The sequence below is a fragment of the Carassius auratus genome, unplaced genomic scaffold, assembly GCF_003368295.1.
Source record: "Carassius auratus strain Wakin unplaced genomic scaffold, ASM336829v1 scaf_tig00005102, whole genome shotgun sequence".
NCBI lineage: Eukaryota > Metazoa > Chordata > Actinopteri > Cypriniformes > Cyprinidae > Carassius > Carassius auratus.
Window position 1 is genome coordinate 102,557 of NW_020523629.1, and position 15,155 is coordinate 117,711.

The 15,155-nt window shown below is 36.2% G+C and overlaps 1 protein-coding gene and 1 long non-coding RNA gene across 2 annotated transcripts; one reads left to right on the plus strand and one right to left on the minus strand.

The window, feature by feature from the left end:
* Positions 1–2,501: 2,501 nt before the first annotated feature.
* LOC113070641 (uncharacterized) lies at positions 2,502–9,542 on the plus strand. Its single transcript, XR_003279973.1, has 4 exons — positions 2,502–2,947; positions 5,445–5,523; positions 5,616–5,712; positions 7,889–9,542. It is a non-coding gene; the product is annotated as an uncharacterized LOC113070641 (long non-coding RNA).
* A 2,549-nt stretch (positions 9,543–12,091) lies between these two features.
* Positions 12,092–15,155, minus strand: LOC113070640 (protein NLRC3-like). The gene is made up of 7 exons (XM_026244032.1): positions 15,077–15,155; positions 14,686–14,752; positions 14,490–14,606; positions 14,054–14,161; positions 13,888–13,948; positions 13,241–13,433; positions 12,092–13,067 (listed from the first exon to the last, which is right to left on the minus strand). The coding sequence occupies exons 2-7, from the start codon at positions 14,742–14,744 to the stop codon at positions 12,097–12,099; spliced, it is 1,509 nt and encodes a 502-aa protein (XP_026099817.1). The 5' UTR covers positions 14,745–14,752; positions 15,077–15,155; the 3' UTR covers positions 12,092–12,096.

Here is a 15,155-nt window from a genome sequence, read left to right on the forward strand (position 1 = left end):
TGGTTTTTTTTTTTTTGCAGCATCTTTGCATTTCTGAGAATCTTTTTATTATTTGACTCAGAGGGCATGTTGGTTTCCTCAGAAGTCTTTTGAGTTTGTTTAGGTGATTCTCATACTTGAAAGCACTGAAGTTGTCAAGGACACCATGCTTTTTCGCATCATCTGCAAGATGTACGAGGCAGAGTGCATTGTAGGACAAGAATTGTGGACCATACAGTTGACCAAAGTGAGAGACAACGAGCACCAGTAAGTCATTGGCATAATCACAGTATTCTTCAATCAAACTGTTGTTGCACAGGATGAAGATTCCCACAAAAAGTAGCAAGAAATTTTTGTACACCTCTGTGTTAAGAAGATCTTTCATCATGACAGGTCCGGTATACAGTAAAAACTGCCTGAACTCTGTTGCCTTCCACCTATCAATTTCTCTCAGTGCCCTTGGTTTCCGTGCAAACTCCATGGGCACATTTCTCCGAGCATCTAACAGTCTTTCTGACAATGTGTTTATTTGAAATCCTGACAGCCTACAAGTCAGAGGACCCATCTTCAGCCACAAGAGAAGAAGCCGTCTCATGATGGTGCATGTAGTCGAGGGGGAAACCAGAGACCATGTTTAGGGATGTTTCTTCAAGAGGTGATGGACCATGATGATGATCAGCATCTGTCTTGTTTCTGAAACTCTCATTAGTTCTTAAAGGCATGTCAATTCTTGGAAATGTCATTCTATTTTCTAGGTACAAACCATCCTGTGTGCATTTTTCACATCCGTGATAGCCTGTGTGACCTTTAACATTTTTCAGGAATGCACGGGCAGGTGCATCGCAGACCATCGAAGAGAGTAGTAAAGTTAACATCACTCCTTCAAATTCAAATCCTTTAGCTAATTAATTTACTTCAGAGATGAATTCTTGAAGGTACTCAGCTACGGATGTAGGTTTACTTGTGCCACAAAATAAACCTATTGTCACTGGTTCCTCTTGTTTGATGTTTTGCAGTGTCCCTAGGATGGGCCAGAACTGTGTTGCGGAGCTCTTATAGAGTGGCAAACCATCAATGCTGACCTGAAGCTCCAGCGTGTGAATGTTGCGCAGAATGTCAACATTCTGATGTAGCACCTCTGCAATTGAATTCAGCACTCCAAAATGGTAATACTGGCCACCAGCCTTGTCTTGTATTTCAGGGTTCAAACGCACAGTCCCTAGCAGTGTCCTCGAGTCTTTTGGCAGATTTAAACTGTGTAGCCGTAGAATGTTGAGCAGTGAATTCAATGCCACATGTGTGATTTTGTGTTCAGTAGCCCAGGATGCCAAATCATCTTCTAGAGAATTTGGATCTGATTCTGATTCTGTGTCTGATTCACTGTCATCAGGAACACTTCTATCTTCAGTCTCATCAACATGAGAGAGACCGTCCATAAATGTTTCTTCATCATCATCATTTTGACCTTGACAGGTGTTACTGTGCATCAAACCCAATTCCTTCCCACAAGTCGTTGTCTGTATTGTCTGCAGTTGCTGATCCACCTTGTCCTTTGCTTTTCTTCTCAGTGTCCACTAGGATGGTTCATTTGAAGCTAATTATTAAGACCTTAATACAAACAAACTCATTTTTTGTTGTTTGTTTACTGGCCTACCAAGTCATGTGCATTAACATAATTAATGTACATACCTTTAGTTGGTTGACGGATGGTAATGGATAACTTTCTGTAGTTAAATTAAACAAAGGACATAGTTAATTGCTGAAATTTAAAATAACTACATTTATAAAAAAAAAAAATACATTTTATCTACGTTTTCAATTGTACTGATGTGTACTGATGCATTTTATGGTTATATAAATAGTTTACAGTACACTACAATACAGTATATCTGATTTAAATCAAAGATTGACAATCTTCCATAATTGAGGTTTAAACAGATTTAATTCTCATTTCAACACATTATGTTCTTTAAAGCATCATCAGTTGCACCTAAGAGATCTGCTCACATAAAATTATACATTTACACACAAGTTTGGTACTGGTAAGATTTTCATGTTTTTAAAATAAATCGTATTACTTAAGGCTGTTTATTTGTTGAAAGTTCACTAAAACCAAAATTGATACATTTTCCCTATACATGTATTCAATGTAAATGTTTTCACAATTTTGTGCATCAAATCAGCATATTAAAATGATTTCCAAAGAATCATGTGATCACAGAAGAAGTCTGTTCTGCTCTAAGGTTGCATTTATTTGATCCAAAATACAGAAAAGGGGTAATATTGTGAAATATTATTGGAAATTAAAAATATGGGTGTCTATTTTAATATACTCTGGTATATTTTTTTTCTGTGATGCAAAGCTGAATTTTCAGCATTCCTCCAGTCTTCAGTGTCACATGATCCTTCAGAAATCTTTCTAATATGATTTATTATCAGTGTTGGAAACAGTTGTGCTGCTTAGTATATGTATATATTTTTTTTAATTATTTTGTTTAGTTTTTTTCTTTTGAAACCAGTGATACTTTTTCAGGATTCTTCGAGAAATAAAAAGTTAAAAACAACAGCACTTATTTAAAATAGAAATCTTATATAACAGAAATAATAACGACAGTGCACTTGGTGTCAATCTAATCTTCAGGTGAGAGTTGAATGGCGCTTCGTGTCTCGCGAGATTTTAATTAGGTTTCCTCTGTTTCAAGGCATGCGATTGGCTGTTAGGTGCTGATGTCGCTTTACTGTGGCGCTGCAAGAACAACACCTATTCAACTGAGAAAATTGATCAGCGTCGTGATACGAGCGAAGTTTGAATGGTTTGGTTTGATAAACTTGAAACGAAATCCCGCAACCTTGAGTTTGTTAAACTGTTATCACTGAACAGGCCTTTTTGTGATTCACGAAATGCGTGTTAATACCAGCTGGAAACGAGGCCTGCGCTTGTGCTGTTGCCAGGGTCGTCGTCTCGAAGGTAATAATGTTTAACACCTGTTAACTGCATGTTCAGGAATAGTGAGTCTAACATATATGTTTAGTGCTTGTGTAACTTGATCCGGGTCGCTGTTATAACGTTAGCTCAGAGCCTCTGTTCATGGTTGACTTGCCTTAACATTTCTCAGAGCTGGTGCGTTCAAGTCACGTCGGATACATCGTATTGAGTTAAACGCACATGAACGCCACCACAAAGTTGATTTTGATTGCTTCCATTGTCCTCATTTGTAAGTCGCTTTGGATAAAAGCGTCTGCTAAATGTAAATGTAATTACGAGTGGGAAACTCAATTTTCTTTAAGCTCCGAGTTGGGGGCGTGTCAATGAGAAACATGACAGAATCGAAAAATGCAACGTCTGTTGATGGTAATTTTTTAGTTGAAATTGATAGACAGGATTGCAATATAAGTTTTTATGCGATACAGATTCAAGTGGCTTCATAAATTATTTAAAAATAATTTAATTTGCAAAACACACCTGATGCAAATTATTTGCTCTTCATTTTCTATAAGTAGAGTTAACAAATTATATTTTCTTGTAATTTATTAAAAGAAGGTACACCGCTATCTTGTGCCGACTAAACTGACTTCAACGCACCCGACGTCGTAATTACGACTTGTCAACTCGTAAGTACGAACTTCCCATGAGGACTTGAGCAGCATACACCAATCCGAGATAGCCCCTTATGCCGTCCGATAATACAGCTAACTTGTAGGAATGAATGAAAACGAGTGAGCAATTTCGGACAGCCGCTGAGTGTAAATCTTACTTGTAAAATAGGAGTGAATGAGTGCACTTGATAGCGTCCACTCAGGTTTTGGACCACCACAAATGGGTGTCCTTCGAAAAGTATCCTATTTAAGGGTACAGAGTGGCGATTTAGATTCAGCACGAGCTATGTATAGCAACATTTTAAATTTGTACATTATTTCCCTCAGTGCCGATAGGCCTAAACCAATGAGTATTGAGCAGAGCAGCGCTTCAGATTTTCCCGCCCGACCGGTGATTGGAGCCGCTCAGAATGGCGTTTAAGTGAATGAGATGACGTACGTTACCTCAGCTGTTTCGCGAGGGGAAAAACCGTGCCCTTAACATCTCGGAATTTAGTTTTAGTTGGGTTGTTTGTATCTGTAACTTTAATATTTAGTGTGTGTCTGTGTTTACATGTATAATGATTTTTATCTCGAATATAATAACTTAAAGAAAGGGCTGATTAAGCCATATAAATGTTACTTACCAACCACTTGACGAACTGATGACAAACTACAAACAAACTTAAAGACAAGTAATTAACTTTTAAAACAACAGTAGTAGAAACAGACTTAATGATTGAACAGGAACTTAATATATACAATTGGTGCTATTTACAGGTTATTAATGTGGGAAAAATGATCCAAAAATGTTGAGGGTACAGTAGGCTGAGGAAATCACAACGGTCATCTGATACAAATTACAACGGTCACCGCATATATGTAGCCTACGGTCACGTGACATTCATTCGTGTGGTTTTTTTTTTTTATTATTATTATTATTATTATTATAATTTTTCCTGAGCTGTATACAGAAAACCCAATGTGCTCATGTTTAGAGAGGTTATAAATATTGCTACAGTTTAATGGTTAAATATTGCTTAGTACAGGGTTTTTTTTTGTTTGTTTGTTTTTTGTGTTACCTCAAGGACATAATGTCAAGGGCTAACGTTACTTGTTTGCTACCTTTATTTATTTGTAAATGTATCCTGGTGGGTTTTTTTTTTTTTTTTTTTTTTTACTTTTAATCACCATATGTTGAAAATATTTTAAAATATTTTCATATCCTAGTTCAGTTGTTTTTATTTTATTAGGTTATTTTATTAGTTATTATATTTTATTAGGCATTTTAAATTTCATTTGACAACCAGTACTAAAAGAGTATGAAAATATTGAAATGTGTACATTTATCTTTTTCTCTCTGTGTGTCACATTACACTTGCCCTGAATATTTCAGTGCCACACAATTTAAGAATCAGTTTGCCACAGTGGCAACATAATGGTTTGATTTTTTTTTTTTTCATGAAAATGGATATTTGACAGTAAAGTGCTCAAGTTGGGATGCAAATATAAATTTGTTTAAAAAACATCTGTGTTAAAAGTGTATAAAAAAAAAATCAACTAATTTTTATATGAAAATATTTAAGTATTTTGACAGCTCATCTGACTTGGTCCTTCATAGCCTTTGCTTTTCTTTATATTTGCTCATTAAAACTTACCATATGTTATTCCATAGTACCATACATTTGTAGGTCATGGTAGCCACAGGTAAAACCATGAATGGTTCTCACTACACAGTAAGAAAAAAAAAACTGTTATAATAATAAAAAGTCTGGTATTCATGAAAAACAGTACCCTAAACACATTTAGTATGGAGATAAATGCAAAAATTACCATAGCTTCATAACGAACAATAATTCTGTTATTATATTCCATTATTTCTGTAACAGTTAATACAGGCTTGAGTCCTGATTCACAGCGGATGTCTGATGGCAAGTTGGATATATTGCTTCTCCACACAAATCCACTGTAAGATTTATGTTCTACACTTTTTTTTAAACTATTATATCTATTCCTTTGATATATGAGTGATGTGTCTGTGACATTTTCTTTAACTCTAGTTTCCTTAATTCTGCTGCACCAGCTGTGGAAACCTGACCTGGTGAGGACCCTCCTTTCCATCCTCAACCATTGAACCTCTTATCACACTCTGACGAGGTAATGAATTGTTAAAGATTCTGTTGTTGGTCAGTGAATGGTTTGTTTTAAGCTGAAACTAGTAATTTAAATCATTTTTCTGAACAATTTGATAACAGCTATATATAACAGCTATATTCAGGGTGTCTGCAGGTCCTCAAAAAGTCTTAAAATGTCTTAAATAGTGTTTTCCTACTATGAGGCCTTAAAATGTCTTAAATTCAGATTAGATAGGTCTTAAATATTTTTGGTCACATTACCGCTAAAAAATCTTCAGTCTGACGGACCATATGACTGTTTACAATCATTGGACAGACAAGATTTTTTCTTCCCCGCGGTAAGTTACTGCGTCATCAGAGAGAATTGCAGTAAGTTAGCAGAATACAGAATACAAGTTCATGTTGAGGCTCACTCTGTTTGTCTCTCTGTGAGAGACTTCAGAACAAATAAGCATAACAGCAGACATAAACTCAGTAGAAACACATGGAGGTAGAAATTCAGAATGTTTAGTTTATTCATAACATGATATAGTTAAGTAACACTATGAGAGTGAGCTATTTTGCTCAATATTCTCACGATGCAAAAAAACATTGAAAACACCTACAGAGTGCACGCATTACGTGTGTGCATTTAGGGTGCACTCTTTCACTGCATGATTCAGTTTATTAAAATACATTCAGAATGATCACAAATTAAAAGACATGGGGGTAGAACATGTGTATATTTATACCACTTAAATATAGTTAAATTTTGGTAAATTTCACATGGAAGAGTGCCTTTTTTTCTTCTCCAAAAATTACCATTTACAAATGTAATGGGTTTTTATTTTTTTTAAAACAGTTCAATAAACTATAAATTCTATTAAGAGACTTGTGTTTTAGACACCATATTGTCTGTTTTTGCTCTATTTTGCCAACAAAAATAATTCCAAACAGCCACAGCACTGGTTTGCATCTCTGAGCAACATGATGGCTTTTTCTTCCTGAATGAATCAACTGTTTAAATGATTCGGTTCAATCACAAAGACTCGCTTATTAACAGTGACCTGCTGCCACCTACTGGCGGTTTTAATTTCACATTTAAAGTATCTTCCTTTTTAAATAATTTCAAATATCAGTATTCAACGTTTTATGTTTAATATATCAAAACATTATTTAAGCATTTGTAACTGCATGTTAAATACATTCATGTTCTGGTTTAAACAGTGTGTAAATGCATCTAAACGCCACTTCAGGTGCAGCTTATGTCTGGATTGCAAAGATGAATGTTGTTGATACTGATTTCATTTGCTTGGTAACAGCCCAAATGTCTTATTTTTCTAATTCAATGATTAAATGGAAGAATTTGATTCAAAAGATAATGCAAACTTATAGAAAAAATGGCTTTATAATGGTAAAATGCCTATAAAAGGTAAAAATCTATTTAAACTTAATTTCTATCTCACCACCACACAGAATATGAAAAATATCAAAAACTTTAGGAGTCAGCTGTCCACGAAAGTCCTTAAGATAACATAACACTCAATCAGTTGAATGAATGATGAACATTCACATTTGTGTCTCATGATCATGTTTAGCAATGCAGTGGTAGGCTTATGCTCCCATTTTTTTCATTTTTTTTTTTCATTCTTCTCCATCATAAAAGGTTATCATCCGTGTCATTATTGTTAATCCAGCACCACAAGACAGAAAATCACTAATTGCGTTTGAATTTTTAGTAGTTTTATTAACAATGTTTTTTTTTTAAAACACTCCTGATACTCACACAATGACAGTAATTTGAAAAATTTTAAAAAGGCACACAAAAACAAACAATAAAACAATATTACAACAAAAAGCAATGATACAGTTATTGTAAAAATATTAAACTATTTATAACATAATGTTTTATAATGTATATTGGTGTCACTGATTAAAGTGTTAGAAATTCATACAGGTTTGGAACAAAATTACAAATGACTTTGTTCTGGTGAACACTGAATAATTTTAAATAATATTTGTAACCAAGCAGTTCCATAGTATTTTTCCCCCCATATAATTTTTTTTCCCTACAATGGAAATCAGTGGTGCCCAAAACTGCACCATTTTTGGGGAACTATCAAGTCGATTATTTCATTTTTATATGATGTGATGTTCATTTTGTATACATTGTTACATAAAATGCTCTTACTGTTTCTTTTCTTCACCCAATACCTTAGGACAAACCAACCTGTGATCTAGACTCCTAGATCCACCCCTGGTCCACGATCATTCCCACACCTGTCTCTCATCACAGTCCATCACCAGTGTCTGCACCCTGCCTACTGCTAATATTATGGATTTCTGTTCTGGATATGAGATATGCCATTCACAACAATCTCTACATAATATCAAGCTCAAATAATTTAGTCCTGCCTAACAGTTTTCCTGATTTGTTACTGTTCACAATGTAGCACAGTCTCGCCTACCTTTGTGCATTCAGTTGTTAAAATATGTCCTTATTATTTGATTGTATCTCAAGTTTATTATTTAAAAGCAAATTCACAATCTTTCTCGAGAAGAGATAATAGGTGTGTTTGACTTGAAGCAGTGCTGTGCAGACCGATCGAAGTATGACATCAAAGTACCACGAGAGCAATAAGACTGTAAGACAGCTTCTTATGCTTTTGAATTACTCTCACGATACTTTGTCATACTTTAAGCAGTGCTGTGCAGACCAATTGAAGTTGAACACGTCTAAAGTGTAAACTCTCACTTGTCAGCTATGGGACTTCCTGCAGTAATATGATGAGCAGGTGTTCAGTGTCATCATCTTACTTTATTGAAATGCTATATTGAACTGGATTCAGGTTTAAAACTGTTTAACTGGGAAAGAAGAAATTATGTGTCATTAATGTTGTGAGGCTGCATAACATCTGGTCAGATGAATGTTTGTGTAGTCTGTTTCCTCCTGAGGTTTCTATCTTGTATAGTTAAATATCTAAAAATGAGTGTCTTTGTAACCATTCTCAATAGATACTGAAAGCTTTTTTTTTTTTTTGGCGCTTTTAAACAAAATATTAAATGTAATCTGTGAGGTAAGCCATGGCTGGGTGTACATTACATAATTTTAATATATGCTGTGGAGGTAAAGAACTACATGAACAGAAGCCATGAATCACCCCTTAATTCTAATGGTCAGGGGTGATCAATTCTGTTCAAATTCAACACTGATCCAACAGCCCTGTCTGTAATTAACCAGTGCTCCTGAAGTTCATAAATAGCTGGTTCAGTAGTGTTTGAGAAGGATTGGAGCTGAACTTTCCAGGAAGTTGTATAGTTATTTAGACAGGTAAGTGTTGAGTGTGATTAATTATTGAGTAGTCTATTGCTCCTAATTATTCTGTAGTTTAATTATAGGCAGGATGTACAGTAATTGCATTAAATACTGTATAGACTATAGAACATTTGTCTAAAACTAGTGAATTTAACAAATATCTCAAGTTTAACATTTAGATGTGTGTGCTTGACAGTCCAAGAATAATTTATGCATTATGATTTGAAACATTAAGCACTATTTTTTTAGAGTAAATAGTACAGTAATGTCATTTACTTTGGAGTTACTTGCTCAGCATCAAATATATATGTATGTGTGTATATATACAGTGTATATATATAGGTTTACATTTAATCGTTAATTCCAATCACCAAGCTTGTAATGTTGAACACTTAAAACCTACAAGTAGTCAAGGATCTTATATGCTCTCTACAAAATAACTTGCATACACGTTTATCTCTTATTACAGAAGAACCAAACTAACAGGGATAGTTGGACAAACATTTAAAATTGCATGATGGATTACGTGGTTAAAACCCTTTTTGTGTTTTTTGTCATTTGTTTCCAGTAAAGAAGGTTATAAGTCACCTTTTGCCTGATCATTTAGAGCAATGAAAAAATGTTGGTGCCTCCTTGTGTGTTAAAAATGGGACAAGTATGGATCCATTGATGCAAAGTCTATCTACAAAATAATGTGATGTTTGAAAAGCAAATATCACAGAATATGAATTTTAAATAATCGTTATTTCTTCGCGTATTTCCCTAATGAAGTAGCAGCTGGTCTGCAGCTTCCCGTCCTAGACGCACATGCCGGCATATTTCGGGTGCTAAAGAGACGTCGTATAGATGTCATTTAGAGGTAGGGAAGACGTTTCCTTTAACAGCTCAAGCAGACGATCTACAGACGATCAAAATACGACCATAAAAAAAGAATACGATGTTTATCAGATGATGCGCTCTTTAGCAGACGTCTCCGCGATGTACGTGTGCTATCTGGGAACGTCGTGAGTGACGTAAACTTTAAATAAATGTGCGCGAGTTGCGACAGATGGTGACTGAAGGACTGTAGGAGAGTTTTTATTATGCAATAATAAATAAAGAATTTGTGAATTCAGGATGATATTCATTTGTGTGTGCAAATTTTAATTATCAGCTGTTTACTGTGTATATAATGTACTCTGTACATCAGTCTATATTTTATATCCCATCAGTTTTCTAATGTTAAATAGTGTTAAAAGGTGGTTTAACTCCCAGTTTACCAATCTGTCCACATGGATGTAAAGTGACAATCTGTACCCACATTTTAAAATCGGTCCCCACGGATTGTAAAACCGTGCACACAGTTTATTTATTTTTGTCTTCTCAGAACCTAGGCGGGCTCCTCAGAAAAAGTCGCTTGTTTTGGGCTTGTTTTCACAGGCCCGGTTGCTTATTTGTCTCGCGAGATCTGACAACACTGCTCTGAAGACATCTTTCACTTCGGAAGCATCTCGCAGCGATCACAACGGCCGCTAAACGTCATGAATTATACATGAAGACATTCATATGAGGATTTTAGCAGCAAATTAGTCAATCGGAGAACAAATTGTATTTTCGAACATGAAAAATTTACCCAGGTCCGGACCTCGAGGAGAGAGAGTCTAGAATCATGATCGAGTCAAAGTTACTCAAAACAAACTACTCCAGGAAAGAACAGATACTTGAAAAATTAACTTAAGTACAGTAACGAAGTTAAAACTACTCCGTAACTGACCACCACTGGTCATGAAACTATACAAGATAGCCTTATCCATGTTAATATATTTATATTTTTTAAAAAAAAATTCTGGAGAAAAAAAAAAAAGAGTAAAATGGCATTACCATAAATGACTGTCACATGATTACATGCATCTGTTGTTCTTCAAGTGGCTTTGACTAAATATATTTTCCTTTTTCCTCAGTTTTACTAAGATTCTCTAATAATTTAATTGAACTGGATTATGATACTGATGAATTATTAGATTGAAATTGAATTATTTTCACTTATTCCAACAAATCTGAATGCAACTTTTAAGTGATTGATGATGATCTCAATCCAATATTTGTAAAATCAGAGTCACAACCCTGTTCCTGAAGAAACCTCAACTTTGCAGAGTTTGGATGAATGTCTCTTATCAAACACACTTGATTCAACTCATCAGATCATTAGTAGAGCGATCTGTGATGTTAGCTGAGTGTGTCAAATAAGAAAGAGCTCAAAATATACAGAAACAGTGAAGAGAAACACAGGCCTACTGTATAAAATAAAGTCAATAAAACAAAGACACTGTAAAATACTCACTAAATCTTTCTAGATGCTTTGATCACTGGCAGCAGCCTCAGAAGACATTCTTCTGATCGATCATATTTCCACAGTTTAAACTCATCCAGATCTTCTTCTGAGTTCAACAGCACAAACACCAGAGCCGACCACTGAGCAGCAGACAGAGAGACTCCATCGAGACGATCAATACCTGTTCTGCTCAGGTATGTTTGTACTTCCTGCTCTAGTGAACGATCATTCAGTTCATTCAGACAGTGGAACAGATTGATGGATTTCTCTGGAGAGGGATTCTCCCTGATCTTCTGTTTGATGTATGCAGCTGTTTCCTGATTGATATCAGAGCTGCTTACTGTCTTTCTCAGGACGCCTTGTAAGAGAGTCTGATTAGACTCTAGAGAGAGACCGAGAAGGAACCGGAGGAAAAGATCCCAGTGTCCGTTCTCACTCTGTAAGGCCTTGTCCACTTCTCTCTTCAGTAAACTGATCATTGGTGACCTGAACACATTCCTCAGTCCTGTGTTTTGTTCAGAAAAGGACAGCAGCTTGAATAAAGCAGCAAGAAACTCCTGAATACTCAGATGAACAAAGCTGAACACCTTCCCCAGCTGCAGTCCAGACTCCTCTCTGAAGATCTGGGTACAAACTCCTGAGTACACAGACACTTCTCTGACATCAATGCCGCTCTCTTTCAGGTCCTCCTCGTAGAAGATCAGGTTCCCTTTTTCCAGCTGTTCAAAAGCCAGTTTTCCTAGAGACAGAATAGTCTTTCTAGCCTGATCAGGATCGATTTCATATTTCCCATCATACTTCTATGTCTTCAGTTTGGTCTGAAAGATCAGGAAGTGTGTGAACATCTGTGTGAGAGTCTTGGGGATCTCTGCACTCTCTGCTTTACCCATCATCCTCTCCAGAACAGCGGCTGAAATCCAGCAGAAGACTGGGATGTGACACATGATGAACAGACTTCTTGATGATCGGATGTGTGTGACGATTCTCTCAGCCAGACTCCGATCATTTATTCTCTTCCTGAAATATTCCTCCTTCTGAGGGTCGTTGAATCCTCGTACCTCTGTGAGCTGGTGGACACACTCAGGAGGGATCTGATTGGCTGCTGCTGGTCGAGAGGTGATCCAGAGGAGAGCAGAAGGAAGTAGGTTCCCCTTGATGAGGTTGGTCAGCAGCACATCCACTGAAGCTGATTCTGTCACATCAGACAAGCTCCGACTGTTTTGGAAATCTAGACGCAGTCGACACTCATCCAGACCATCAAATATGAACATGACTTTGTAGTCCTCATAATCTGCTGACTTTAATTCTTTGGTTTCTGTGTGAAGGTGGTTTAGAAGATCCACAAGACTGAGATGTTTCTGTATCAAGTTCAGCTCCCTGAAAGGAAGTGGAAATATGAAATGAACGTCCTGATTGGCTTTTCCTTCAGTCCAGTCCAGAATGAACTTCTGCACAGAGACTGTTTTTCCAATTCCAGCGACTCCTTTAGTCAGCACAGTTCTGATGGGTTTGTCTTGTCCAGGTGAGGGTTTAAATATGTCATTGCAGTTGATTGGTGTCTCCTGTGTCTCTGGTCTCCTGGACACTGTCTCAATCTGTCTCACCTCATGTTCATTATTGACCTCTCCACTGCCTCCCTCTGTGATGTAGAGCTCTGTGTAGATCTCATTCAGACGTGTTGAGTCTCCATGATTGGACAGTCCTTCACTGAGTCTCTGATATTTATCCTGTAGTCTGGATCTGAGTTTTTGTTGATACACAGGCATCAGTTCTGAGCAAAATAAATAATTGTTGTTATTGGCAGAGCAATATTTTAGAAATGTATTTTTAGGTTTGATATGTTAGATATTAGATTGTGTCGTGACATTCAGGAACATTAGTGACTGAAGACAGAAGGTTGATAATAAAAACACAGGCTATAATCTGCTGATCCAGAGCTCTTACTGGTCTGTAGTGTGTCAGCGAGGTCTGTCTGGTTCATCTTCCTCAGGAGGAGCAGTGTGATCTTCAGAAGACCCTCTCTGACTCTGTTATGACCCTCATCATCATAACGGTCTCTTTCAGAGCATTCTGGGTAATCTGGACTCAGTAGTCTCTTAAAGCTTTTTAACTCAGAGATGATTTTGTGCTCAAGCTCCTGAAATCATAGTAAATATTCAAACAATAAACCTGCATTCAGTCACAGAGAAGGTGAACCAAAGGATCAATACACAAGAGTTAAAGCATGAATATTAATAAACATCACTGAATTATATCAGACCTGCTAATAACTTCACTGTATGCTCAAACATCAGCGTCTACAGATACTGAGGTTAAAAGAGAGAGTTTGACTGGATTGGCTGTTTGTTAGATTGATGTTCATCTTTGTGCAGCAGTCAGGTTACATATGGATTCATCTTCTCTACTTTAGTGGACATTGATCTGCTTTATAGTGGCCTACAACTTATCTTACGTGTGTGGAGGAAAGTAAATATGACTATTACAGAGAGGATTTCATAGATTTCACCATTTCTTAACACTTTTTACCAGAGGATTATTGTGTTCACACACACACACACACACACACACACACACACATACACAAAACCAACCTTGAAAATGGAGTCTAATTTCTTCTTTGCTGTATGTGATTGCGGTCCTTTATGTTTTTGACTGAAGTTACAGAAATATTGACTATTTTAGTAATAATGTATTTAAAACACATTGGTAAATTAATGAATATCATAAATATTTCTGATACTGTAAACTAAACAACACCTCAGATCAGCAGATGTGTCTCCTGAGCTGAATTGCATTGGTTGTCCCATTGACTGGTCACTCTTGATGGACACACAGCTGGGTTCAGGAGATTCATTCTGACACAGACTGAAATATAACAGAAATACAAACTGTTTCTGTAAATCTCACTCTGCTCTGACAGAAACACATTCACTGTTTCAATCTCCCTTTAATGTTCATCTTTCACTTGAGGAGTTTGTTGTTACTTGAGAGTTAAAAGATTAAAGTATTATTTTTCTATGAATAAAAGGAATCTGCCCCATGTGCTCTTTTCATTCATATATTACAGAATAAAATGGACCAATACACACATATAGATAAAGACACAGACACATCCAGCAGCAACAGAGACAGCTGGTGACAATATCCATAACACACCACAGCTACAGTAAATATGAGACTCATAATATCTCACCTGGACTCAACAGAAGAGTCTTCCTCTCTGCACAGATCTGAAACATCCATCGCTGGGTTTTTCCTCACAGACACATCCATGTGTTCAGATAAATCTGATTCACGCCCCTGAATCTGACTATAAATGAAAATGATATTGTAGTGTGCATTTATCGTTTCTGAACATTAAAAATGTGAAACATTTCAGGTTTTCTCACCTCTTGACTGTCTTTATCTGTGTGTCATGTTCTTCAGAGAGATTCATTCTGGAGGCCATGGTTTCATCTAAAAGCAGATCCAGATGTTGATCACAGAGTCAGTTATGAATCAGAGATTAATCAATCTCAGTAGTCAGACATCAGTACTGACTTGAAAAGTGTATTCTTCACATTTACACAGAATCAAATTATAAACAAAGAGCATAACTAATTCAGACAAACACTGTGTTAAAATGAAAGTAAAAGTTTAATCTGACGATTTACAGACTCTGTGTTTTATCTCCTAATGTCATTTAAACAAATATCTGACACTGCTTTTTTTGTACTTCACTTTAAACCAGTCAGGATTGATTTTAGCTATCAAAGATGATTGTTAAATCGTGATACTCACTGTGTTTTTCTCTCTTAATGTAGTTCACTTCCTCATACGATAAAACAGACCCGCTGTAATAGTTTCACTTTCATGAATC

Excerpts from the sequence above, each read along its gene's own strand:
- LOC113070640 (XM_026244032.1), bottom strand. The coding sequence starts at position 14,744 with ATGGCCTCCAGAATGAATCTCTCTGAAGAACATGACACACAGATAAAG. Across the intron at positions 13,949-14,053 it reads GACACATCTGCTGATCTGAG|TCAAAAACATAAAGGACCGC; the intron begins GTGTTGTTTAGT and ends CTGTAACTTCAG. Across the intron at positions 13,434-13,887 it reads AATTAGACTCCATTTTCAAG|GAGCTTGAGCACAAAATCAT; the intron begins GTTGGTTTTGTG and ends CTATGATTTCAG.